Genomic DNA, 26,651 nt, shown 5'->3' on the forward strand with positions numbered 1-26,651 from the left:
GTACTTGCGCATGGTACCGGTCATAGCCAATGTGCAAAAATTGCCACCTGCGTCTTCATTGAAGACAAAGGGGCGATGGTAGACCGTTCTCAAGTCTACCCAGTGGATAAAAAAGACCACCGTGAGATTAGGCCGACACGGCAGGTGCTCACGTTAAAACTATCGACAGTCTGTCTGTGGGACTAAGCGTTGGAAATGAGTTGGTATTATTTGTATACATATGTTACGGGATGAATGTGGGGTACGGCGAGCCTCACCCACCCTATAATAAATATGTCGTATGTTTTTCTCTTATGATTGTGTCGTAAGAACAATATCTTCGGCTTATTTGATGGATTCGTACTTTGGTCCACCGATTACGTCTCTAGGTGCTGTTGCCGTATCAACAGAGTAAAGTGTTTGTACATGGACCGGTCAAATCCTATGTACAAAATTTGCCACCTGGTAGACCGTTGTCAAGTCTACCCAGTGGGTAAAAAAAAACACCGTGGGGTAGGTAATCACCACAAATTCACTTAGTGCTAATTTTGAAGTGGTGATAAATGTTATTCTTTTGAAAGTACTTTGCTTTATTTTTGCTAGGAAGTTTCTTATTGTGAAAATTGTAAGATCAGTGATATATTTTCTCTTTATATACAAGTGATATAGTTTCTTTGTATAGAAACTTGTGGGTTATCAGTGATCTATTTCCTTTCCAACTAATTTCATATATATTTTCATAGAAACTGACTAGTTATCTCGTTCTATGTATAGAAAACTGTAAGATCAGTGATCTATTTCCTTCTGAACTGTCTATAGAAAATTCTCTTTCTGGTCAGATCAGCGATTATTATAAAAACCCTTTAGTACATCAATGATATCCTTTCTATAAACGAGTAATATACTTTCTTTAAATAGAAAATTGTGGGTTGATCAGTAATCTATTTTCTTTCTCAAGCAAATTATCAATTGATCTTTTCTCTGCATAGACATTTTGAACTGTTTAGCCATCAATTTTCTCTTAAAAGAAAAATATCAGTGTGGTATTTCCTTTATGCTCAATGATCTATATACTCTCTATAGAAAATTCTCTTGATGGTTAGATCAGGTAACTATTTTATTACTATAGAAACCTTTGAGCTAAACCTCTCTAGAACCAATATAGTTTAGAAAATTGTGATCAATTTCCTTTTTATAGAGAATAATGAGTTAATTAGAGCTCTACTTCTATAGAAAATTTCGAAATGGTTGTTAACTGATCAGTGATCTTTTTTATGTCTAAAAACGTTGAGTTGATCGGTTGTCTATTTCTTTAGAAATAAAGAGTGATTTACTTTTCTATGAAGAAAATTATGACCTGATAAGCGATCTATTTTCTGTCCAAAGAATACTGTGAAATCAGTGATAAATCTTAATAAGTTATTATCTTCTTGCTCGGAAATCTATCTTTTACCCAAAGAAAATTGATCGATGATTTATTCTTTCCTCTAAAGATAATTCAGAGCAACTGTATAATGATGCAACAAATCCTTTCATTGTCAAAATAATCTTTATTATTCCACATTCTGCGACATATAAATAATAAATTGACACTGTCTTTTTTAACATATTCAAAAACGTCATTGTATTCTATTTTAAATTTATTCCATAAGGGACCGCAAAACTACCATACAAACACAACCACAAAATAACACTAAACAGGATTAAATGAAATTAACTATCAAATCAACAACATCTATATGCATATATATATACATACATATCTATCATTCTATCTATCTTTGTATCTATCATTCTAAATAACTAAAACCCATATAACCCTTGTTAGAGTTAATTTTTTTTACAAAATTTTTTCACTACATATTTCTTTGCTTTTTATTGACAGTTTAAAGACAATGTATCCTGTTAATCTGTACTAAATCTATTTAGCAAATAACATTGACAAAAATAAATTAATTTTAAATCCGTATGTAACCTTTTTCTATTCACATGTCTGGTTTTGCATTAAATAGGGTAAAATTCTATTTAAATTTCTATATTTAATAGAAATTTATAAAAAATAAAATCAAATTAAAAAAAACCTCAAAAATGTATCCGTTTGATTTCAATGTTACAAAGTTATTAATCATTTCCGCTGGAGTTAATGACATTAGCTGTCATTTGTTTGCATATATTTGAGAGCTTAGATGTCAAACACATGCTAAACTTATATGATAACATATGTTTTATTCAAAAAAAAAAAAAAATTGTAATGATATTATATGTATGCTAATGTATTTCTATTTATTTTATTGTTATGTTTAATCTTTTGTATACAAAAATGTTTCTATTTACCAGCAAATACAGTTATAATTAACTGATACAGTTATGTTAAATTTTCTTAAATGGCTGTCCGTCTGGATGGCTGTACGCAAGGTATGACAGTTTTCAATATATTTTAATAGAATTCAGATTATATGCGTTTTTAGGCGAAAAAAAACTAAAATTATTGAAAATTTTTGATCTGAATTTTTTAACTCAAAACTATGTCAAATGTGCTTCTACCTCCCCAAAAAGCATAATTGACACTGCCATTCGTTGAGTCTTTTTCCAATCCAATTTGAATTTTTCAAAAGAAAAATTACTTAAAAGTCCAAAATTGCCTGTTAACCATTAGTATACCCCATATGCGATCCTAACTTCCATGTAAAGCCTCTTTTAGAAAAATTCGGAATTAGTGATGTGTCATATTGACATATTTTCCATGGAAGTTATGACACATCAAAGTGTCACAGTGATCCTAAATTTGGTGTATGTTACATTTTGGATTCCTTTAAAAAAAGTGTCCTTGATAGCCGGACTTCGGCTGGTCACAGTAGTTTTTAACTCTGGGGTATTTTGAATAACGGCTTCGCTAAGTTACCATTTTGTTCATAAAAGGACTCTTTTTTGAACCATGGACTTTATGTCATTTTAGAATTACGTTCATGTACGTTATGTCACTGGACATTATGACACATTAGTTAGTAAACTATTTAGTAAGTAAGTTACTTAGTCAGTTAGTTAGGTAGTTAGTTAGTTCGTTAGTTAGTTAGTTAATTAGTTAGTTAGTTAGTTAGTTAGTTAGTTAGTTAGTTAGTTAGTAAGTTAGTAAGTTAGTAAGTTAGTAAGTTAGTAAGTTAGTAAGTTAGTAAGTTAGTAAGTTAGTAAGTTAGTAAGTTAGTAAGTTAGTAAGTTAGTAAGTTAGTAAGTTAGTAAGTTAGTAAGTTAGTAAGTTAGTAAGTTAGTAAGTTAGTAAGTTAGTAAGTTTGTAAGTTTGTAAGTTAGTAAGTTAGTAAGTTAGTAAGTTTCTAAGTTAATTATTTACTCAGTAAGTTACTAAGTTAGTTAGTAAGTTACTAAGTTACTAAATTACTTAGTTACTTAGTAAGTTACTTATTTACTTTGTTAGTTAGTTAGTTACTTAATTAGTTATTTAGTTAGTTAGTTACTTAGTTAGTTAGTTGGTTAGTTGGTTAGTTAGTTACTAACTTAGTTACTTAGTTACTTAGTTAGTTACTTAGTTAGTTAGTTACTTACTTAGTTAGTTAGTCCCCATGCTACTCCCCTACAGAAAAAGACTTGAAGGTCCAAGTTCACTTATAAACATTAAAAACGCGATAAAGTTTTCCTCTACCAAGCTATAAAAGGATAATCCTATATTTACCCTTACCCCCATATGAGCCCTGGTGTATGGCACCATATGATCGGCCGTGCCCGATAATGTATTCATATTTCTTTGTATTCTATAATTTTTCATATAATTTTAAGCAAAATAATTGTGAAAATATTTGCTGTTCAATATTCAATATTGTAGTAAAACTTTACAAATCCCTAGCTTTAAAAACTTTATTAAAATATTTAACATAATGAAAAAAAAACGGCTTAAACCATAATAATAACAAATAAGTTTTATTATTAAGTTTAAATAACAATAGAATTATATAAAGGACATCCCTTTTGCAAGCCATTCGATTTTCAATACATTTATTATTTTATATAGTTAACAAATTACTTTTTGTGCAACAACAAAAGATGAATGCATATTATCTGGATTTTATATATATTTTTTTGCCTTTTTGTCAGTAATTTGTTTTATGGGATATTTGTAAAAAATTTTATTATTACGTTTAATGGCTACTTATGAGGTTATTTGATTGAATATATTTTTATAGATTAATAATATTTAAACATATCTATAGCTTAATCTACATATATAATATACACAAAATCTTAAGAGTTTCTTTGTTACGTTATCTTTTGTATATTTTGGTATTTGTTATTGGAAAGTTGTTTTAAACAAAACTTAAACAGATTGTTCAAAATAAAATTTCAAGCAAATAAAAAAAAATTTAATTAATTCTTGTAGAAACAAAAAATAGCTAAATATAAACAGCAAAGGTCGACGCTGTAAAATACTACATCAGATACATAAAAATATTAAAATAACCCCACAATTCAAGAGTGTACGACTAATTAAATTTTTAATCTCAAAGCCAAAAATTCAAAAAGTTTATCTATTTAAAATAAAAATCTCATCATATTTCAAATATAAATAAACAATTTAATGTAAACACTTACAAACAAAAACACAAGTTAATTAAATAAATAACATTAAGTAAATATGTAAGTACGAAAGTTTATAAAACTCATTAATAAATTTAAAGTTTATAAAAATGCAAAAAAAAAAATATATTATTTAATTACTTACATACAACAGTTTAACTGTAAACAAAATAAATTTTTTAACAAAACAAACGAATTAATAAGAATATAATAATTTTCCCAAAAACAATGGATATGAAAATATGTTGGGCTGATTAGTGACTGTCTAGACATTTAAGGCGTTGAGTAAAGTAAAACGAAAACCTTTTTTTTTCTTTTCTCTGTTTTTACATTAAAAAGTTTTATACGAAAACATATCAATCAATAAACAAAAAAAAAAAAAAAAAAAAAAATCTTTCTTAAAACACATGACAGAAATACGTCGCCTTATATTAAATGTTAATGTTTTTTCAAGTTTCAAACATACGGTTGTTCTGTTAACTTGGTTTCGGGCGTTGGTAGTTTAAGCCAAGAAAAAAGTGATAATATGCTATTATAACTTAATAATATTTTGGATTTTTGTTTGTTTTTTGTCTGCTGTTAAAACAAACATTTAACAATCCTTGAAAATAAATTTTGTCGGCATTTAAATATATAAATGAAAAGATGACGATGATATACAAGGAAGAAGTATATTTGTATTTTTATGTAAAAAGTTTCCATTTTAATATCATAATTTGTAATTACACACACACATATGTACATATGTAACTTTTTTGGATTAAAAGACTTTTTGTAGACAAAATTCTCTGAACTTCTGCTCAAGGTTAGATTTTCAAAAAGTCCTTTATATAGTAATAAGAAGGTAACATAAAGCTTAGTGAATTAAGTAATAAGCATTAAATGAGATATCACTAACTAACTAACCAGCTAACTAACTAACTAACTAACTAACTAACTAAGAGGGTAAGGGTAAATATCGGATTATCCTTTTAAAGCTTAGTAGAGGAGAATTTAATCGCATTATTAATGTTTATAAGTGAACTTGACCTTCAAGTCTTTTTCTCTAGAGAAGTATGTTTGGGGGCAAATAGTAGAACGCTTTACATGGACAACTGCAGACAAACGGACAGGCGTCCATAGCTAAAGCGGCTCAGGAAGTGTTTGTGATTCTTGTACTTGAAGATGGGTGTATGACAAATATTGTTGGATGTTAAAAACAGGGCCACAAACGCATACTACCCTCCTAAGTGGGTATAACTAACTAACTAACTAACTAACTAACTAACTAACTAAATAACTATCTAACTATCTAACGAACTTACTAACTAACTAAATAACTATCTAACTATCTAACGAACTAACTAACTAAATAACTAATTCATTAACTAACTAACTAACTTACTTACTTACTTACTTACTTACTTACTTACTTACTTACTTACTTACTTACTTACTTACTTACTTACTTACTTACTTACTTACTTACTTACTTACTTACTTACTTACTTACTTACTTACTTACTTACTTACTTACTTACTTACTTACTTACTTACTTACTTACTTACTTACTTACTTACTTACTTACTTACTAACTAACTAACTTACTTACTTACTTTCTTACTTACTTACTAATTCATTACTAATTCATTAACTAACTAACTTACTTACTTACTTACTTACTTACTTACTAACTAACTTACTTACTTTCTTACTTACTTACTTACTTACTTACTTACTAACTAATTAACTAACTAACGAACTAACTAACTAAGAAAATCGATCGAACTAATTTCTTCCCTTGTCTTTGAAACACCCCAGCAAAAACTTTCAACTTTCAGACAAAATATCTGATGTATATCTAAACCCAATGTCCCCAAACATTTCAATATTCCTTAAGAAGATTTCTTTTGTAAATTTCTAATGTTCCATAAGCCATAATATCATCAGATGAATTTGAATCAAAAGCGATTTGCCACATTTTTAATATTGACATTTCCTTCGAGGTCAGAATACGATCCTGGGCCTGTGCGTTAGTTTGTGTCATACTCACAACGCCCGAGCATTGTTATTTTCATTATGTGTGTATAAAAAGCAGTTCTTGACATGCGATCAAAAACAATGTTCAAATAAAACGGCAAAATTTAAAACCTATATAAAAGTCATTGAAAGCTAAGTTTTTAGGCAGGTACAAAAAAATAGCTAGTTTTCGCTGTTATATAAAAAAATTAAAATTTTTGCATTCAAATATTGTTTTAAATATGTATTTTACTTAAATTTTTAAATATTCATACAGTTTCCTTTATAGTGTTATGAAAATGAACAATATTTTACTATACCTCCATATAAATGAATTTCAAGATATTTCGTTTGAAAGTATATACCGGATGGAAGTACTTTTCGCACATTTTACTTTCATTTATACAAGTTGTTAGGAAAATAGCTTTTTATTTCTTTCTCTTTTTGGTATTTTGTTTTCGTACAATTGTACAATAATGTAAAAAATATACAAAATACTTATAACAAGTACCAGAGAGTATACTTATAGTTATTTGTACATTAGTATTTGTACTTAAGTAAAATTTTATTCAAACACTTAAAGAAATTGAAAATTTTTGCGAGAAATTTATATAGAAAATATTTAAATATGCTTTTGAATAGTAAAGATAAAAAACTGTTTGTTAGAGATGTGAAAAAGAAAACGGAAGTTTCATATATTTATTAATTGGGTGTTTATGGGGGGAAAGATAAGTGAAGATTATTTTAAATTTATGTTTAAACACGTATTAAAGATTACGTGTTAATGCATTAAATTAAGTATAAAATTTAAAATTTGTTAACAAGGAAAGATTACACTATGCGATAAAAATAAATACCTGGGAAGAGATGCTATATTTCTTAAAGGTGGTTCCGAGTAGAACAAGAATATAAAGCATCCTTCAAAAAATCAGTTTTTGAACAATTTTGTATTAAGAAAAAGATCAATAACGTCGTCAATTACTAATGGATTTTCAAAACTAATTATGAATATACATGGGTTTCTAATCAATTAATAAATAGTATGGTTCCTCTATAAAATATTTTCAAAAAACTTAAAATCGGTTCAGATTCCACTAGGTTACTGACTTGTAAGTGCTTAAAGGTAGAAAAACTGGTTTTCTACCCGTAATTCAAGATTTTGGAGGTGTTTGACAAATTTCAAAAATATATTCCTCGGATCTAAATTTTATAGAAAAATTTTGACTTTACTTCTTTTTTTAGAAAATTTAAAAAATTTTGAGGAAATATTTCAAATATTCTACTATTTATAGAAAAAAATTTTAAATTTTCTACTTTTAAAAGAAAATTTTTTAAAATTTTCTACCTTTCAAATAATATTTTTCTAAATTTTCTACTTTTTAAAGAAAATTTTGCAAAAGTTTCAACTCTTTAAAGATAATTTTCAAAAAAATTTTCAAAATATTTTTACTTTTTAAAATATTTTAACTTTTCTAACTTTTAAACATTTTCAATTTTCTACTTTTTAATATTGTTTTAAATTTCAGATTTTTCTAGAAAACTTAAAAAAGAATATTTTTGCAAAAAATGTTCTACTTTTTTCTATTATAAAATTTTATAGAAAATTTTTTTACTCTACTTCTTTTTATAAAGAATTTAGATGAAATATTTCAAATATTTTCGACTTTTTAAAGGAAAATTTTTAAAAAATTCTACTTTTAAAATTGTTATAAATTTCTGCTTTTTATAGAAAACTTATAGAAAGATTTTTTTATTTTATAAAATTTTTTCAAGATTTTCTACTTTTAATAGAAAATTGAAAAAAATGTTTACTTTTTATAGAAAATATTCCATTTTTTTAAGATTAAATTTTTTAAAATTTTCTTTATTTTGTAGAAACATTTTCTAAACTTAATAATTTTTGTAAAAAATTTTCTAATATTTTCTACTTTTTATAAAAAAATTCCAAAAATTTTTACTTTTTATAGAAAATTTTCAAAATTTTTTTATTATTTAGTAAATTTTCCAAAATGTTCCTCGATTTATAGACAATTATTTAAATCTTTCAAATTTTTATGAAAAAATTCCCAATTTTTAGAGAAAAATTTTCAAAATTTTCTATTTTTCATAAAAAGTTTTCCATAACTTTTTACATTTTACAGAAAATTTTCCAAAATTTTCTACTTTTTATAGAAAAATTTCCAAAATTTTCTAATTTTTATAGAAAATTTTCTAATTTTTGTAGAAAATTTTCAAAAATTTTCAAAAATTTTCTACTTTTTATAGAAAATTTTCCAAAATTTTTTACTTTTTATAAAAAATTTTCCAAAAGTTTCTATTTTTTATAGAAAATTGTACAAAATGTTTTATTTTTTATAGAAATTTTTCTAAACTTTTGTACTTTTCCAAGGAAAGTTTGCAAAATTCTCTAAAAAAAATTTAATAAAAATGTTCTTTTTTGTAGAATATTTAATTTTTATATAGCAAATTTTCGATATTAACTTCTTTTAAAAGAAAATGAATAAAATTTTTTTCTTTAAAAAACAAATATTAATATTTTCTACTTTTTAAAGAAAATTATTAAAATGTTCTTCTTAATTTTTACAAAAAATATTTTGCAGGTTTAATAACCTTCCCAAGACCTTTTTAAAAACTTATCGAAGCAAAAGTCATACAAATAATATTCTTTTATTAAAAAAAAATACAACAAAAATATTAAATAAAGTTTTTATATAACCATTGTACCGGCATTAAGAGTCTTTTGCAAATTTTTGTTTTTCTTTTACAAATCTGTTCTTTAAGTCTATACTTACTGGCAGTTCTTTAACATTTATGTCAGTCACGTGTCATGACATAAACAAAAGCATTCTCAGGGGAGGCCACTTTATGTAGAAGGAATTGATATCAAACACTTGAGCAGCACACATGCACACAGAAACTAATTTATTTCGTAACACTAAAGACAGACTGACTGACTGACAGAGACACAAAAATAACAAACGAAATTTTTAATTTTAATTTTAAACAACAAAGAAAATAATTTCGCGCTGCAACAACAAAAGCAATTTTTTTGGAGGATTTATTATAAACATAGACAAAGTATGGGAAAGAGAGAAGTTTTCACTTTCAAAAGCATCTTTCAGGGAGAGTTTGAAACACAACTCTTTTTCTATATAAAATTTCACTTGTTTTCAATTTTAAGTACTTAAGATAATATGTTGTTTTTATTGTTGCGAAAATAAATTTTGGTTTTGTTATTGAAATATTTCGCATAAATAAAAAACGTGGTAAAATTTGTTAATATGAAAATTTTATTTTAAACAAATTATTTTCTGTCATGTTGCAAGCCGTTAAATTTTTAGAGTTTATTATTGCTTAGAATTTTTAATGAAAATTTGTATTTTTGAATAAAGTTTAGCTAATGGATAATTTGTTATTTAACAAAAATTTTAAATTTACAAAAATCTTCAAACATATGTGACGTATACTTAATATTTAATTATCTTAGCAATTCAACAATACTCATACGACTTTATGTCTTTAAAAATGTTTGTTATTTATAAAAAACTCTTTTTTTAACTAGTTTTTATATTCCTTTCTTCCCCTTATGTTATTTCAGTAACATTTTTATATAAATAAAACCAAAATAACACCTACCATTCTACAAGATGTCACATCTTTCCTCCAGTACCAATACCCACATCTTTCGTTCACTCTCGTCGGAGAGTCAAAAGAAGGACTGGTCTAAACGTTTGTCCTTAAGGGGCATACGTCATGGTGCAGCTGGCAATAGTCCATCATCTGGCAAAGATGTAAGTATCACGTTTTTTTTCTTATTCGCACTTAACACTTTACAATGCCATTGGCCATTGCCACATGTTTTTCTATATTTTAATTTTTTTTTTGTTTGTTCCATTTTTTTACTTTTCTAGGATTCCAAAAAACACAAATTTTTCAATCGTTCTTCATCGCTAAAGCAATCTACCAATACCGCCAATACACAACCTTCATTGGATTTGGGTGTTGGTGGCCAGACTAGCTCCACGGCGTCACAGTCTGGCTCACAGCAACCATCGACGCCAAAGAAATCAAATTGGGAAGTAATTGAACATTTTAATACAAATGCCAAAGGTGGTAAAGCTGTTGTTAGTAGTAGTTTAATTGCGGTAAGTAAAAAGCTTTTGCAAGAGTCGAAGTTTAATTAATTTAATGTGCGATTAAGTAATATTAGGAATGTGGAGAAAAAGTGAGAAATGCTTTGTTTTATTAAAACAGCTCTAAAGAGGTTTTCTTAAAAAATGTATATAAAATTCGTTTCTTATAAAACTTTAATTTAAAAGCTTTTCTTTAAAAAAGTTTCCTATCGGTGCTTCTATTAATAAGTTTTCTATATGCAAGTTTTATTTATTTATGTTTTTTAGTTGAATGGTATTTTATAAGAAGAATTTTATTAAAAACCTTTTTATAATGAAATTATATCAAAAAGCTTTAAAGGAAAATCATTTTTTTAAAAGGTTTTACCGTAAAGCTTTTCTTAAACCATTTATTGAAAACTATCTACTGATAACTTTTTCATAAACAAATTTTCTTGAAAAGCTTTTCATATAGAAAATTTTTCGTGAAAAGCTTTTAATAAAGAAAATTTTTCTTGAAAAGCTTTTTATAAAGAAGAGTTTTCTTGAAAAGCTTTTCATAAAGAAAATTGTTCCTGAAAAGCTTTTCATAAAGAAAAGTTTTCTTTAAAAGTTTTTCTTAAGCTTTCTTCTAAAAAGTTTCAGAATTGCTTAATAATTAGCTTATTATGACTTTAAATTTTTATAAAAGCTTTTTGATGTAATATTTATATAAAAAAGCTTTATAATAAACATTCAAATCTTTTTTTCTGAAGTTTCCTATTAAAAGCTTGTTCAACAAAGGAAGCTCTATAACTCCTAACAAAGTAAATACTTTTTAAAGAAAAACTTTTTAATGATATCTTTGTAAAAAAGCTTTTATTGAATAAGTTTTACTTAAAAGCTTTTATTAAAACATTTATCGAAAAGCTTTTATTGATAAGTTTTGCATAAACAAAGCTTTTTTAAAAAGCTTTTCATCATATTGAAAATCTTTCCAGATTTGATTACAATTCCTTTTATTTTTTCAAAAAGTATATAAATTTTCTGAGAAGATTATAGTGAAAAACTTTTAACGAAAATAGCTTTCCAAAGAGAATATTAATTAAAATTAAGTTTAATTTTAATTAATATTATATTTCATAGGAAGCTTAATTTAGAGATCATTCATTAAAAAGCTTTTCATAAAAAAACTTTGCTTCGAACATTCTTTAAAAAGTTTTTAATAAAAAACTTTTCTTCGAAAATAAAAGAACATGCTTAAGGAAAGAATTTTCTCTCATCGCAATTGAAATTGTTTCTATAATAATCTTTATTCAAAGAACTTTCTTAAAAAAGCTTTTCATAAAAAACTTTTCTTCGATAATAAAAGGAAAGAATTAGAGAACTAATATATTATAAGAAGTTTCAATGAGAAGAAAAGCTTGTAAAGAAAAGCTTTTAAAAAGCATGTTTACAGAAGTAGATTTTTAAGTTTATGAAGAAATAATTTTTGTATAAATGTCCAAGAAAGCTTTCAAGGTTATTTTAAGGGAAAGCTCTATTTATTTTGAATACAATATTTTCCATTTATTGTTTTTGTAAGTAGTTTTAGAGATTTGCATAAGAGCTTTATGTGAAAAGTTTCTTTTAATTTTTTTTTAGAAAATAAACTTTTAGATTAATTTTGTTTGAAAAACTTTTGGTTTAAAAAAAGTCACTTTGATGGTGACCTCTTTTACTAGTTCCTCTGTTGAAAGTAGAACCCAAGACCTCCTACCAAAGGCTATTTTCTTTTATTGAAATTCTGTCTAAAAGAATTGCGGGTTTGTAAAAAAACTTCAGCAACATTAGAAGATGTATATAAGAAATGAAAGCAATCTTAAGCAGGAGTGGGAAAATATTGTAAACGTGTTGAGCAAAAACTTTTAAACTATTTCTCTTTTTAATGCAAAATATCTAAATGATTTTTCATAACAAAATAGTAAAAGTTAATATGTAAATTTGACAAATAAAGATCTCAATAAATTCATTATAAATTCCTTAGATAAACCTTTTGACGACAACCAACTATTTTGTTTAATATGTTGGTTTCCCATGATAATTTCCTGCATATGTTTGGATGAAAAAAAACTTTATAGAAAACCAAATTCAAAAGTTAAAAATTTACCTGTAACAAAAACCACTTTTAGTATAAACTATATAAAAGTAAATATATAAAAGTAATTTAAAAATAATTCAAATTTAGTTTTTTATTTATTTGCCACAAAAGAAAATTGGGTTGTGAATAAAATTTGTAGCATAAAGAAAACGAACAATGTGTTTGAGGAAAAAAAAGAAAAACTAAACAAAAACTACAATGATGTACATATAAGTAGTATATGTACATATGGGTGTGAGTTTACATACACACAAAACAAAGAGAGTCCTTTAGTGTCACCACTTTTACAAGCATACATCTTTATTGTGTGACGACAAGCAAAAACAAATAAGGATACAAAACTATACACATAAACATACTTGTCGTCCTTATGTCTACACTCGAACTAAATGTATGTAAATGTATTAGTTTGTTATCTTTTTAGAGTGATAAAAATCTATATGTATTCTATATATTTTTTTGTAAAGGGTATAGCAAAATTAGTGTGATAAATTTCACATTATAACTAGTTAATTAAAATCATCTTGTCTTAACAAAATATTTTCATCTATAAAAAAAAATCCTAAAATGTTCCTTTCTTTTTACTGCAATACCATTTATCTAAGGACTATTTCTCATATAGCAAAGCCATTATGTCGAAACAAATGTTGGCGTGTATATGTTACCAGTTACTTTTGTACTTTAATAAACTAGATAAATTTAATTTACCGACTGACAGTATTCTTGTAAGAACTCAATTTCAATAAAAATGATGATGCTTTTCTATTTTCTATCTTATATGGTATTGAATATATTAAAGAAAATAAAATAGTTTTGAAATTTTGTTAAAGTCCTAAAACTACAAAGAATTACAATGAATAAATTATTATGTGGTTATCTGATTTCCATATTAATTATAGGGATTTAACTTTTGCATAAAATATAAAGGACTTTTTTATACAGGAAGATTTTGTATGAATATGTAGAATATGCCTATGTATAAGAGATAAATAAAGTTTATTCAAAAGAGAAAATTTCAAAGAAAAGAATGGTAACTTTGAAAGTTTTGTTTAACTTTGCTGCTAATCAAAACCTTTTCTACGATTAAAATATAATTTACTCTGATCATTTCTCTGATGTTTTTTTTTCTGTGCAGGTAATTTAAAAAAAATTGTATGCAAATCAGCGATCTCTGTAGTTAATTATAAGATTATTGATCAGTTAATTAACAGAAAATTGTGAGGTGATAATATATTCTTTTTATTGAAAACTGTGAGCAGATCATCCTTCTACTTAGTAAGTTAGTAGATCATCGATTAGTTAGATAACAGAAAATTGTAAGCAAATTAGCGATCAATTTAGTAAGTTTGAAGATCAGCGATCAGTTTGTTAACTGGGGTAATGATTACACACGGTAATTCGTTACATGGTTAATTATAACTACTTGTGTAATTGAGTAATAAGCAATCACAATTACTTGTAATTTTAATTGAAGTTTTTATAACTACAATTAATTGTAATTAGTAATTGACCAATAATCAATTACAATTACCTGTAATTGTAATTGAATTTTCACCAATTACAGTTACATGTAATTGCAATTGATTTTCTAATTATAAGTAATTGTAGTTACTGTTCACTAGATACAATTTACATGTAATAATGTAGAACAAAACTTTCAATTACAAGTAATTGTAATTGAAAAACTCAAATAAAAATGGCAAATGATTGTAGTTAGCGAAACTTCAATTACATTTAAAAGTAATTGTTATTAGCAAAGCTTTAATTACAATTACTTCAAATGTAATTGTACTAATACTAACTGTTAATTAGGTAGTTAGTTAGATAGACAGACAGACAGACAGACAGACAGACAGACAGACAGGCAGATAGACAGTTAGATAGATAGATAGATAGATAGATAGATAGATAGACAGATAGATAGATAGATAGATAGATAGATAGATAGATAGATAGATAGATAGGTAGATAGATAGATAGATAGATAGATAGATAGATAGATAGATAGATAGATAGATAGATAGATAGATAGATAGATAGATAGATGGATAGATAGATAGATAGATAGATAGATAGATAGATAGATAGATAGATAGAGAAAAAGAGATAGATAGATAGATAGATAGATAGATAGATAGATAGATAGATAGATAGATAGATAGATAGATAGATAGATAGATAGATAGATAGATAGATATATAGATAGATAGATAGATAGATAGATAGATAGATAGATAGATAGATAGATAGATAGATAGATAGATAGTTAGTTAGTTAGTTAGTTAGTTAGTTAGTTAGTTAGTTAGTTAGTTAGTTAGTTAGTTAGTTAGTTAGTTAGTTAGTTAGTTAGTTAGTTAGTTAGTTAGTTAGTTAGTTAGTTTGTTTGTTTGTTAGTTAGTTAGTTAGTTAGTTAGTTAGTTAGGTAGTTAGTAAGTTAGTTAGTTAGTTAGTTAGTTAGTTAGTTAGTTAGTTAGTTAGTTAGTTAGTTAGTTAGTTAGTTCGTTAGTTAGTTAGTTAGTTAGTTAGTTAGCTAGTTAGTTAGTTAGTTAGGTAGTTAGTTAGTTAGTTAGTTAGTTAGTTAGTTAGTTAGTTAGTTAGTTAGTTAGTTAGTTAGTTAGTTATTGAAAGTCGTGTGTTTAATTATTTATTATTACTTGATAAGCACTGGTTGAATACATTTTATTTATAATATAATTTGCTTCCTGACAAATTTAATTAATTTAATAAATATATACCTGTAAACCTATATATTTATTTCTCAACTGAAATTTAATTAACATTCATTGTTCATCATTATTTCCTATTATTTGTCTCTGTGTTTTTTTATTTCTCCTTTCAGGCTGGTATTACACGTTGCAACATTGATGAATCTATTGATTCAACAAATTCCAGTTCAACCTGTCAAAGTCCAATGACAAATCAACGTGATGAAGCTCATCTCCTACAACAAAGTAAGTATTTTATTCTCTTTCTTTCTTTCTTCATTACAGTATATTTGATACAATTTTAAAAGTAAATATTTTAACATATTTCCCTTGGGGCAAAACTACTACATGCCAATGTTATGAATACCAAAAAATAAGAGAAATAAATTTTAAAACTATTGGCATATTTGAAAAATATGCAAATATGTATACTTTTGGCTTACATATAACTCCATTTAGTTAATTCATATTTATAAAAGTTTTGCAATTTATTTTTTTTCATAAAATATTGCTTTCAATAATATTAAAAATATTTGTCAAAATGCATATTCAATTTAAGTTATTTTTGCTGGTTTTATAATCAATTAAAATATTTTTGAAAAAAATATGTGGATTATTTATTATATATCAATAATAGATTCTTGGTATTTTTGTTTATTAAATTATTGTGGTAAATTTATTATTTGTTTATAAATAGTATTATATTATCTTATTTAATAGCAAGTACTAAACAAGGATTTATTTAATTCAATTTTAAATATAATTAATTAATTATATGTGTATTGAATTTAAAATGAAATATTAGAGAGAAATAAATCAAAAAGATAGAAATTTCCAGTAAATAGTTTTCCAATAGAATGTATTGTGTAAGCTAGGATCTTTTTTTATGTTTGTAGGAAATTTTAAGATGATGAACAATCTATTACATCCTTTATAAAACCATGAGCTGATCAGTGTTATCTTCGCTTTCTAAAGAATTTGTGTAGCTGATCAATTTTCTATAGGAAACTGAGCTAATTAACGATATGTTTCTATTTACTGTGTCGATACAGTTTCTATTATGTGCTAATCAGTATTCTATTTTTATACCCTTCACTTTCGTGAGAAGGGTATATATAAGTTTGTCATTCCGTTTGTAATTTCTATAATATAATTTTCCGACCCTATAAAGTATATATATTCTTGATCCTTATAGATAGCGGAGTCGATTAAGCCATGTCCATCTGTCTGTCTGTCTGTTGAAATCAGTTTTTAGAGGACCCCAGATATCGGCGATGTCTGAATCTTCAATAATTCTATTAGACATGCTTTCGAGAAGATCGCTGTTTAAAATCAGCAAAATCGGTCGGTAAATAACGGAGATATGAGCAAAAATCCGAGACAACCTCTGAAAATTTCATTCAAAAAATTGTTAAAAAAGCAACAAAAACACTGTACATAGAAAAAGATGTACACGTGTGTGTAGATTTATTTGGTTTTATTCAGCTGTGTATTTTTTTGTATGTTTGGAATTCAAACATACAAAGTATACACAGCAAAAAAATATGATTTGCGTTTTTTGTTAAAATAAAATAATTTTCCCTTTTGTTTTGCAAATATATTTTTTGATGAGTAGAAAAAAGTATTTAAAACGTTTTCAATTATATGAGAGTAGATTGTGAGTTATTGTACAATAATTTTTATGCGAATAATGTAAGTTTGAAATTTAAAACTAACACAAATTTTTTCCAAGTGCTTTTTAAAACAATTTTTTTTTACGATAAACAAAAACAAAATCTACGTCTCGTCAATGTTTACCAGCAATGAATCAGAGGTCGACCGGCTTCGAGTCGGAGCTTAGCCGCCGCCGAACTATATTTAGTTGCTTGAGCCGCCGCCGAAACATTCGGCTTAAATCGACTCAAATTTTTTTAATGTTTTTATTAACTAGACTGTAAGATCAATTATGTTTAAAATACACTATGGTGAAGGGTATATAAGATTCGGCACAGCCGAATATAGCACTCTTTCTTGTTTTATATGTAAAATTGTGAGTTGATACGTTGTGATGATCTATTTGATCTCTAAACGAAACCGTGAGTAGATTAGTGATATTTTTCTTTCCACAGAAAATGGGTAGCTGATTGCGATCTATTTTTTTGAAACAAACTGTGAGGCAGAAATACAACCCGAAACGGCTCAAATCGGCGTCGGCTGGCCGCCGGTAATATTTTTCAAGCCGCGTCGCCGCCGTCTTCTTTCGACTCAAAAGCTAAGTCGGTTTAAACGTAGCCGCTGATAAAGATTGGAATCACACATGTATTTCGGAAAATAAATTCACCACGGAGTTGCCACAATTTTAAATTATTATTGCAAATTGAAAAGTGTTGCCATACAATATTTTGGTAATATTAAAATTGTGAAAACTACTATAAATGTTAATTTTTCTGTAGAAAAAACTTATATAGAGACAGGTTTCTATATAACAGACTATTATACAGAGATTTTTCAATATTATAAACACTTATAAGGTCAATTTCTGAAGAAAAGTTTAAATTGAGCCGACAATTTAGCCGCCGCCGATATTTTATATAATAAGCCGCCGCCGCCGCCGATTATTTTGCATCGGCGTGTATCTCTGCTATGAGGTGATCAACGATCTCTTTTCATTCTATTTAATGAAGGATATATTCCTTTGCACAGTCATTTGTGGGCTGACCTGCAAGCTGATCGACAATCTATTTCATTTTCTGAGCTGATCTACAAACTACTCTCTTTCTATATAAAATTGTAAGTTAATACGTAAGTGATCAATTTACAAGCTGATCGCCAATCTATTTCATTTTCTGAGCTGATCTACGAACTACTTTCTTTTTAAATAAAATTGTAAGCTAATACATAAGTGATCAATTTACTGGGTGCTGCTCGGATGACTACTTCTTTATAAAAAACAGTGAATTTATCAGCGCTCTAATGTCAAATACCAGTTAATTTTATATCAATCAAATATTTGTGAAAAAATAAGTTTTCTCATGTTTTTTGTAGAGAAAATTTAGTTTATGGAAAATTATAAGACGATCAGCGTTCTAGTTCTTTTATGTGTAAAAAGGAAAGTGATCTATTTTTATCTATTCTCTACAAAAAAAAAATTATGTGTGATGATTGATAAACAAACTATTTTCTTTTCATTGTATTAAATACTCTGATCTATATTGAAAATATTTAACTTTCATATAATTCATTTAAAACTTTTTATTTTTACAGTAAATTGATATTGCAATAACATTTCAAATTAATCTCTTGGTCACATTTTAACATAATACTTTAAAAGCAAACAAAACCATTGACAACTTTTAATTTAAAAAAAAAAAACATTCTTAAGAAAGCAAAAATGTTGAAAAAATATACATTTTTAATACAACCATGTATTATCTCAGTTTTATTTCTTGTTGAACTTTGTTGAACTTTCTTTATCAAAATAAAAAAAAAAATCAACTTTTTTATTAAATTTTTCCAGATTATGATTCATCAGACACTGGACGTAACGTAGAGGCCAATACAAATGTGAATGCAAACCTCAGTCCAACAATATCCTTTTGGTTTCGTTTGAATCGCATCATCTTACGTTTGTGTAGTACGCATCAATTTAAAAATTTACAAGTAAGTGAAAAAAAGAGATTTAATACTTTTTTTATAAGTTCAAAAACGAATTTAGTTACAAAGAAAACTAAATTTGATATACGAACTAAGAGATTTTTATTTTCTTTATATTTGTGTGCAAGTAGAAATTAAATGTTGCTGCTGTTATAGCAACCAACATACAAAATTGCAAAATTAATTAAAGTTGAAATTGTTTCTTTTGTATTTCTAAAGAATAGAAATCAAATTTAATAGACAGTTTTTTTTGGGAATAGAAATCAAATTTAATAGACAGTTTTTTGGGAATAGAAAGTTAATTTAATAGACAGTTAAGTTAAAGAGAGTGACTTTGACATTAGAAGCTAAGATCAAAAGATTTTTGTTTTAATAAGGATAATGAGCTGTCAGTTTCATATATAAGTTTTTGAGAAATACGGACTTTTAGGTTTTTACTCAAAAAATCGGTTTTTGGTAGGAGATAAAAGTGATCACAGATTTCGCTTGTTTTCCTGTATCTCTTATAGTTTTCGAATAAAAAAGTACTTTTATGTTTTTACATAAAGTATCGGTTTTTGGTAGGAGATAAAAGTTATCACAAAATTCGCTTGTTTTTGCTGTATCTCTTATAGTTTTCGAGAAAAACGCACTTTTATATTTTTACTCAAATTATCAGTTTTTGGTAGGAAATAAAAGTGATCACAGATTTCGCTTGTTTTTGCTGTATCTCTTATAGTTTTCGAGAAAAACGGACTTTTATGTTTTTACACAAAAAATCGGTTTTTGGTAAGAAATAAAAGTGATCACAGATTTCACTTGTTTTTGCTGTATCTCGTATAATATTCGAAAAAAAGGGACTTTTATGTTTTTGCTCAAAAAATTTTGGTTTTTGGTAGGAAATAAAAGTGATCACAGATTTTGCTTGTTTTTGTTGTATCTCTTATAGTTTTCGAGAAAAGCGGACATTTATGTTTTTGCTCAAAAAATTTGTTTTTGGTAGGAAATAAAAGTAATCACAGATTTTGCTTAGTTTTGCTGCATCCCTTATAGTTTTCGAGAAAAACGGACTTTTATGTTTTTACTTAAAATATCGGTTTTTGGTAGGAGATAAAAGTGATCACAGATTTCGATTGTTTTTGCTGTATCTCTCATAGTTTTCGAGAAAAGCGGAATTTTATGTTTTTACTCAAAATACCGGTTTTTGGTAGGATATAAAAGTGATCACAGATTTCGCTTGTTTTTGCGGCATCTCTTATAGTTTTCGAGAAAAACGGACTTTTATGTTTTTACACAAAAAATCGGTTTTTGGTAGGAAATAAAAGTGATCACAGATTTCACTTGTTTTTGCTGTATCTCTTATAATATTCGAAATAAACGGACTTTTATGTTTTTGCTCAAAAAATCGATTTTTGGTAGGAAATAAAAGTGATCACAGATTTCGCTTGTTTTTGGTGTATCTCTTATAGTTTTCGAGAAAAACAGAATTTTATGTTTTTACTCAAAAAATCGGTTTTTGGTAGGCAATAAAAGTGATCACAGATTTTGCTTTTTTTGCTGTATCTCTTATAGTTTTCGAGAAAAACGGACTTTTATGTTTTTACCCAAAAAATAGGTTTTTGGTAGGAAATAAAAGTGATCACAGATTTCGTTTGTTTTTGTTGTATCTCTTATAATTTTCGAGAAAAGCGGACATTTATGTTTTTGCCCAAAAAATTTGTTTTTGGTAGGAAATAAAAGTGATCACAGATTTTGCTTTTTTTGCTGTATCTCTTATAGTTTTCGAGAAAAACGGACTTTTATGTTTTTACTTAAAATATCGGTTTTTGGTAGGAGATAAAAGTGATCACAGATTTCGCTTCTTTTTGCTTTATCTCCTATAGTTTTCGAGAAAAGCGGACTTTTATGTTTTTGCTCAAAAAAATTGTTTTTGGTAGGAAATAAAAGTGATCACAGATTTTGCTTGGTTTTGCTGCATCCCTTATAGTTTTCGAGAAAAACGCATTTTTATGTTTTTACTTAAAATATCGGTTTTTGGTAGGCAATAAAAGTGATCACAGATTTCGCTTGTTTTTGATGTATCTCTTATAGTTTTCGAGAAAAACGGACTTTTATGTTTTTTTTTTCAAAAAATCGGTTTTTGGTGGGAAATAAAAGTGATCACAGATTTCTCTTGTTTTTGATGTATCTCTTATAGTTTTCGAGAAAAACGGACTTTTATGTTTTTTTTCAAAAAATTGGTTTTTGGTAGGAAAAAAAAAGTGATCACAGATTTCACTTGTTTTTGCTGTATCTCTTATAGTTTTCGAAAAAACAGACTTTTTTGTTTTTATTCAAAATATCGGCTTTTGGTAGGAAATAAAAGTGATTACAGATTTCGCTTGTTTTTGCTGTATCTCTTATAGTTTTCGAGAAAAACGGACTTTTATGTTTTTACTCAAAATACCGGTTTTTGGTAGAAAATAAAAGTGATCACAGATTTCGCTTGTTTTTGCTGCATCCCTTATAGTTTTCGAGAAAAACGGACTTTTATGTTTTTTTTTTAAATCGGTTTTGGTGGGAAATAAAAGTGATCACAGATTTCGCTTGTTTTTGATGTATCTCTTATAGTTTTCGAGAAAAACAGAATTTTATGTTTTTACTCAATATATCGGTTTTTGTTTTTGCTGTATCTCTTATAGTTTTCGAGAAAAACGGACTTTTATGTTTTTACTCAAAATATCGGTTTTTGGTAGAAAATAAAAGTGATCACAGATTTCGCTTGTTTTTGCTGTATCTCTTACAGTTTTCGAGAAAAACAGACTTTTATGTTTTACTCAAAATATCGGCTTTTGGTAGGAAATAAAAGTGATTACAGATTTCGCTTGTTTTTGCTGTATCTCTTATAGTTTTCGAGAAAAACAGACTTTTGCGTTTTTACTCAAAAAATCGATTTTTGGTAGGAATAAAAAGTGATCACAGATTTCGCTTGTTTTTGCTGTATCTCAGATTTCGCTTGTTTTTGCTGTATCTCTCATAGTTTTCGAGAAAAACGGACTTTTATGTTTTTACGCTACTTTGAGTGTTAAAGTTTGAGTGTGCAAGTTGAACTGCCTTAATAAAACTAAAGGGCATTAACTAGTTTGGCCCACTTCTCTAAAATACCTAAAACCCTTGTATAGATTACACATAAAAAACTTTGTACATATTTGGATTAAAAATAAAATTAGAATTAAATATTTCATGTATTCGAGCACAAATAGTTTTATTTACCTTTTTATCGTAACACTTGGAAATTGTAAATAAAAACTTTTACTTGTAGTTATTTGCATAAATGAATAAATTTTCTTTTTTTCATTTTTAGTTGTGTGAGTTGTAATAAATTCTAAAAATATATAAATTACAAAAATAAAGTTAGAAAAAGTTATTTTCTTTTTTGAATGTCTACTGTTATGCCTTTAAATATAATTAAAATGTCTCTTTTGTTTAATGAATTTTAGACCAAATGAAAGTATTTTCAACATTTAACAAGTTAGTAAATGTTTTGTACAAAATAAATTTGTTGTTTAAGGATAAAAAAAACGAAATAGAAAACTTGTAAGAGAAAGAAATTTTAAACAAAACGGAAGTTGAAATGCCAAAAGTGTTGTTGTGTTTTGTTGTTTGCAATAGAACTGGAGTATGTGTTGTTCTGTTGGTTTGTTTTTTGGGTTAAAATCAAGATATTTTTCAACATAAATGTTTGTTTGTACTTTACTACAAAAGTATAAGTATTAAAACAAAAGTTTTTTTTTTTTATATTGTTCATTGTTGTTTTGTTATATTCAGCAACATATATAGCTATAACCCACTTAAACAAAAATGTGGCAAAATGTAAGAAATAAAGTGAAAAGTGGGCAAAACTCTTTCAAGGATTTATATGTGTGTGTGTGTTGTGTTGTATTGCCGAAACATTAAACCTCCCTGTTATTTTGTGGAATCACAGCAACAGCCACTGAAAAGAAAATTAATTTAGCAAACCATTATAAAATGTTTTAAAACAGTTCATTAAACTGTTTCGTTGAGGGCATGTGGGAGACAGCATTACAATTTAATAATTGAATTACATGTTTCAACTATTGGATCCTTGCTTTGTTTTTTTTTACAAGTTTTCATTTAAGGAGTGTTAGAGTATATTTAAAAAGAATTTAGTTCTTTCAATTTATTTTTTTTAGATATTGTTTTAATTGATTGAAATTGAACTAAAGAACGTAAAATAGAAATATCTTAATTGCTGAAGAAATTTGATATTTTCTTAATTACGAGTAAATACTTCAAAGAAATTTAAGTTTACAATTATATTTCTTTATTAAATGTTGATAATTTAGTTGAGTATTAAAGAAAAATTATTTTAAAAGAATATTAATAGTTAAATGTTTGTGACTGTTTTTAAAAGAAACAAATTTTAAATGGAATATTTATCTTTTACAGAAACACATTTTTTATATAAACATTTTCTCTGACCGAAGACTCATTTTCTATAAAAAATTTGTCTCTGACAAAGACTCATTTTCTATAGAAAATTTGTCTCTTATAAAGACTCATTTTCTATAGAAAATTTGTCTTTGATAAAGACTTATTTTCTATAGAAAATTTGTATCTGATAAAGACTTATTTTCTTTAGAAAATTTGTTTCTGATAAAGACTTATTTTCTATAGAAAATTTGTCTCTGATAAAGACTTACTTTCTATAGTAAATTTGTCTCTGATAAAGACTTATTTTCTATAGAAAATTTGCCTCTGATAAAGACTTATTTTCTATAGAAAATTTGTCTCTGATAAAGACTTATTTTCTATAGAAAATTTGTCTGTGATAAAGACTTATTTTCTATAGAAAATTTGTCTCTGATAAAGACTTATTTTCTATAGAAAATTTGTCTCTGATAAAGACTTATTTTCTATAGAAAATATGTTTCTTATAAAGACTTATTTTCTATAGAAAATTTGTCTCTGACAAACACTCATTTGCTACAGAAAATGTGTCTCTGATAAAGACTCATTTGCTATAGAAAATGTGTCTCTGATAAAGACCCATTTCTGTAGAAAATTTGTCTCTAATAAAGACCCATTTTCTTTAAAAAATGTGTCTCTAATAAATACTTATTTTCTATAGACAATTTGTCTCTGATAAAGACACATTTTCTATAGAAAATTTTTCTGTTATAAAGACTCATTTTTCATAGAAAATTTGTTTCTGTTTTTGTATTTTATATAGAAAATTTGTCTGTGATTAAGGTTAAATTTCTTTAATTAATTCGATCAGCCAACGTTTCTCTATAAAAAAAATATTAAATTGTTCAGTAATCTAATTTCTCTACATGAGTTTGAAATAGCTTGTTAAGAGGATATACAGCAAATGATCGATATACATATTTTCTATATAAAACAAACTACTTTCAAATGAATATATTCTTGAAACACCTGTCCACTTTTTAAATGGTATCTTTCAAACAAAATAAAGTAAACAACGTTAAAACTACTAAAAGTTCATGTACTAAAATCATTCATTCATTCATTCATTCATTCATTCATTCATTCATTCTGAAAGCATTTCATTTAATACTTTCAATATAAATAACCACAATATCTATTCTTTTCATGTATATTTATTGCAGGTTGAAATGTTGTATCAACGTTATTTTCTGCGCATGAATCAAAGCAATACTACTCACATACTGGTGCTATTATTAGCGCTTATTTTGGCTCTATCAAGTGCTCATATTGTTTTCACAACCATGCAAGTGAAACGTAACTTTTCGACAACTTTTCAGGATGATTCTGTTGTAAATGTTGATGGCAGTAGTGGTAGTAACAAAACCATTATTATGGCCGCAACCCAACTATTATTACCTGGTCAACAAGAAATGAAAGAGCAGCAAGAGGAAGTGGGTGTGGGCGTAACTGCAGCAAAAGATGATAAATTTATAATATCCGCTTTGCAACGAAACGTGGAAATACTCTATCAATTACCACCAAAATATAATTTAACAACAACTACTACAACAGCACCAGCCCAAAGCAATCAAATTGATAAGATGGAAACAAGAAGTTTTCATTCTTATGGCAACTTTAATAAGGAGAATAAACTTAGTGCTAGTGAACCTCAAGACGTTGAAAATTTTGAGCAAGGAAATGGTTTGGATACTGAAGTTATTACTAACCACAAACCAACTTCGTTAATAATGCACAATTTACCTCTACCAGAATTTGTAGCAAGTGCCAAAGTTGTAAGTTCTAAACAGCTACAGCCACAACAACTACAACAACAAATTCTTCATCATCAATATAATTTGAACGATGACTCTAAAGCCGCTTTTGTTTCACGGTTATTTAAACGTCGAAAACGAAAATATTTAAATAGACATTTGCTAAAGCACCGTTCAAGGTAAGTTTGATGAAGGATGAAGAAAGATTATTTTTTAAATAAATTTTAACACAACGAAGCTTTCAACACGTTCAATATAAGTTTTCTTTTTGATTGGTTTTTATTTTACCAGTAAAAAAGAAATTTTCATATTGAAATTTTGTTTAAGTAATAAATATTATCAGTTTCAGTTGGAATATTTAGTGGAAAAAAGAAGAAAAGTTTTATATTATTAGATCAATGGAGAGGAAATGTTTCAATTAAAATTTAAATTTAAAATTGAAAAATCTAAGAAGAAAGTCTTTGTTAATTACCGAAATAATTATATTGTAAATGGGAAGTTTTATTGCTGATAAAATTTTTTTTAAGATTTTTTTTACTATTGAAAAAGTGTCTACTGTAAAGAAATATTTTCTATTGAAGGTGAATTTTCTAAAATATAAGTATCTACAAAAGAAAACAATATTCCATAGAAAATAAGTCTTTACCAAAGACAAATTTTCTATAGGAAAAAGGTCTTAAACTGAGATATTTTCTTTAGAAAATAAGTCTTAAACAGAGACAAATTTCCTGTAGAAAATTAGTTCTTAACAGAGACAAATTTCCTGTAGAAAATGAGTCCTTAACGGAGACAACTTTTCTGTAGAAGATTAGTAATTAACAGAGACAAATCTTCTTTAGAAGATTAGTCCTTAACAGAGACAAGTTTTCTATAAAAAACTAGTCCTTAACAGAAACAAATTTTCTATAAAAAACTAGTCCTTAACAGAAACAAATTTTCTATAGAAAACTAGTCCTTAACAGAGACAAATTTTCTATAGAAAATTAGTCCTTAACAGAGACAAATTTTCTATAGAAAATTAGTCCTTAACAGAGACAAATTTTCTATAGAAAATTAGATTAAAATATATTGAAAAAAGAGTTCACGTAGTGCTTGTGTTTTAAACCCAAACTTGTGGGAAGAGGGTGCTCGATTAAAAGACTGATACACGGTAAAATGTAATTTTCACGATAAATTTCCTAGATTCTAGGATCAACACAAATTAAAGGATTGGGTATACGAGGTGGAGATTCTGGCGTCTATAAAGAGGATTGAGTAATTGATGGATTTGATGGATGAAGTGATAGTGTGTTAGACTATGGTCTAGCAATAAGGAAT

The 26,651-nt window shown here is 26.6% G+C and overlaps 1 protein-coding gene across 1 annotated transcript in view; it reads left to right on the forward strand.

Annotated features, from left to right (window-relative positions):
- The first annotated feature begins 10,160 nt into the window (after window positions 1-10,160).
- LOC111678511 overlaps window positions 10,161-26,651 on the forward strand; it is a 71,022-nt gene continuing 54,531 nt past the window's right edge. The window contains exons 1-5 of the mRNA XM_046952560.1: window positions 10,161-10,353; window positions 10,474-10,707; window positions 15,633-15,744; window positions 18,995-19,137; window positions 24,744-25,513. Coding sequence (XP_046808516.1) covers window positions 10,210-10,353; window positions 10,474-10,707; window positions 15,633-15,744; window positions 18,995-19,137; window positions 24,744-25,513 — 1,403 coding nt within the window. The 5' untranslated portion in view covers window positions 10,161-10,209. The remainder of the gene's footprint in view (window positions 10,354-10,473; window positions 10,708-15,632; window positions 15,745-18,994; window positions 19,138-24,743; window positions 25,514-26,651) is intronic.

This window comes from Lucilia cuprina, chromosome 5 (assembly GCF_022045245.1).
Source record: "Lucilia cuprina isolate Lc7/37 chromosome 5, ASM2204524v1, whole genome shotgun sequence".
NCBI classification, from domain to species: Eukaryota; Metazoa; Arthropoda; class Insecta; order Diptera; family Calliphoridae; genus Lucilia; species Lucilia cuprina.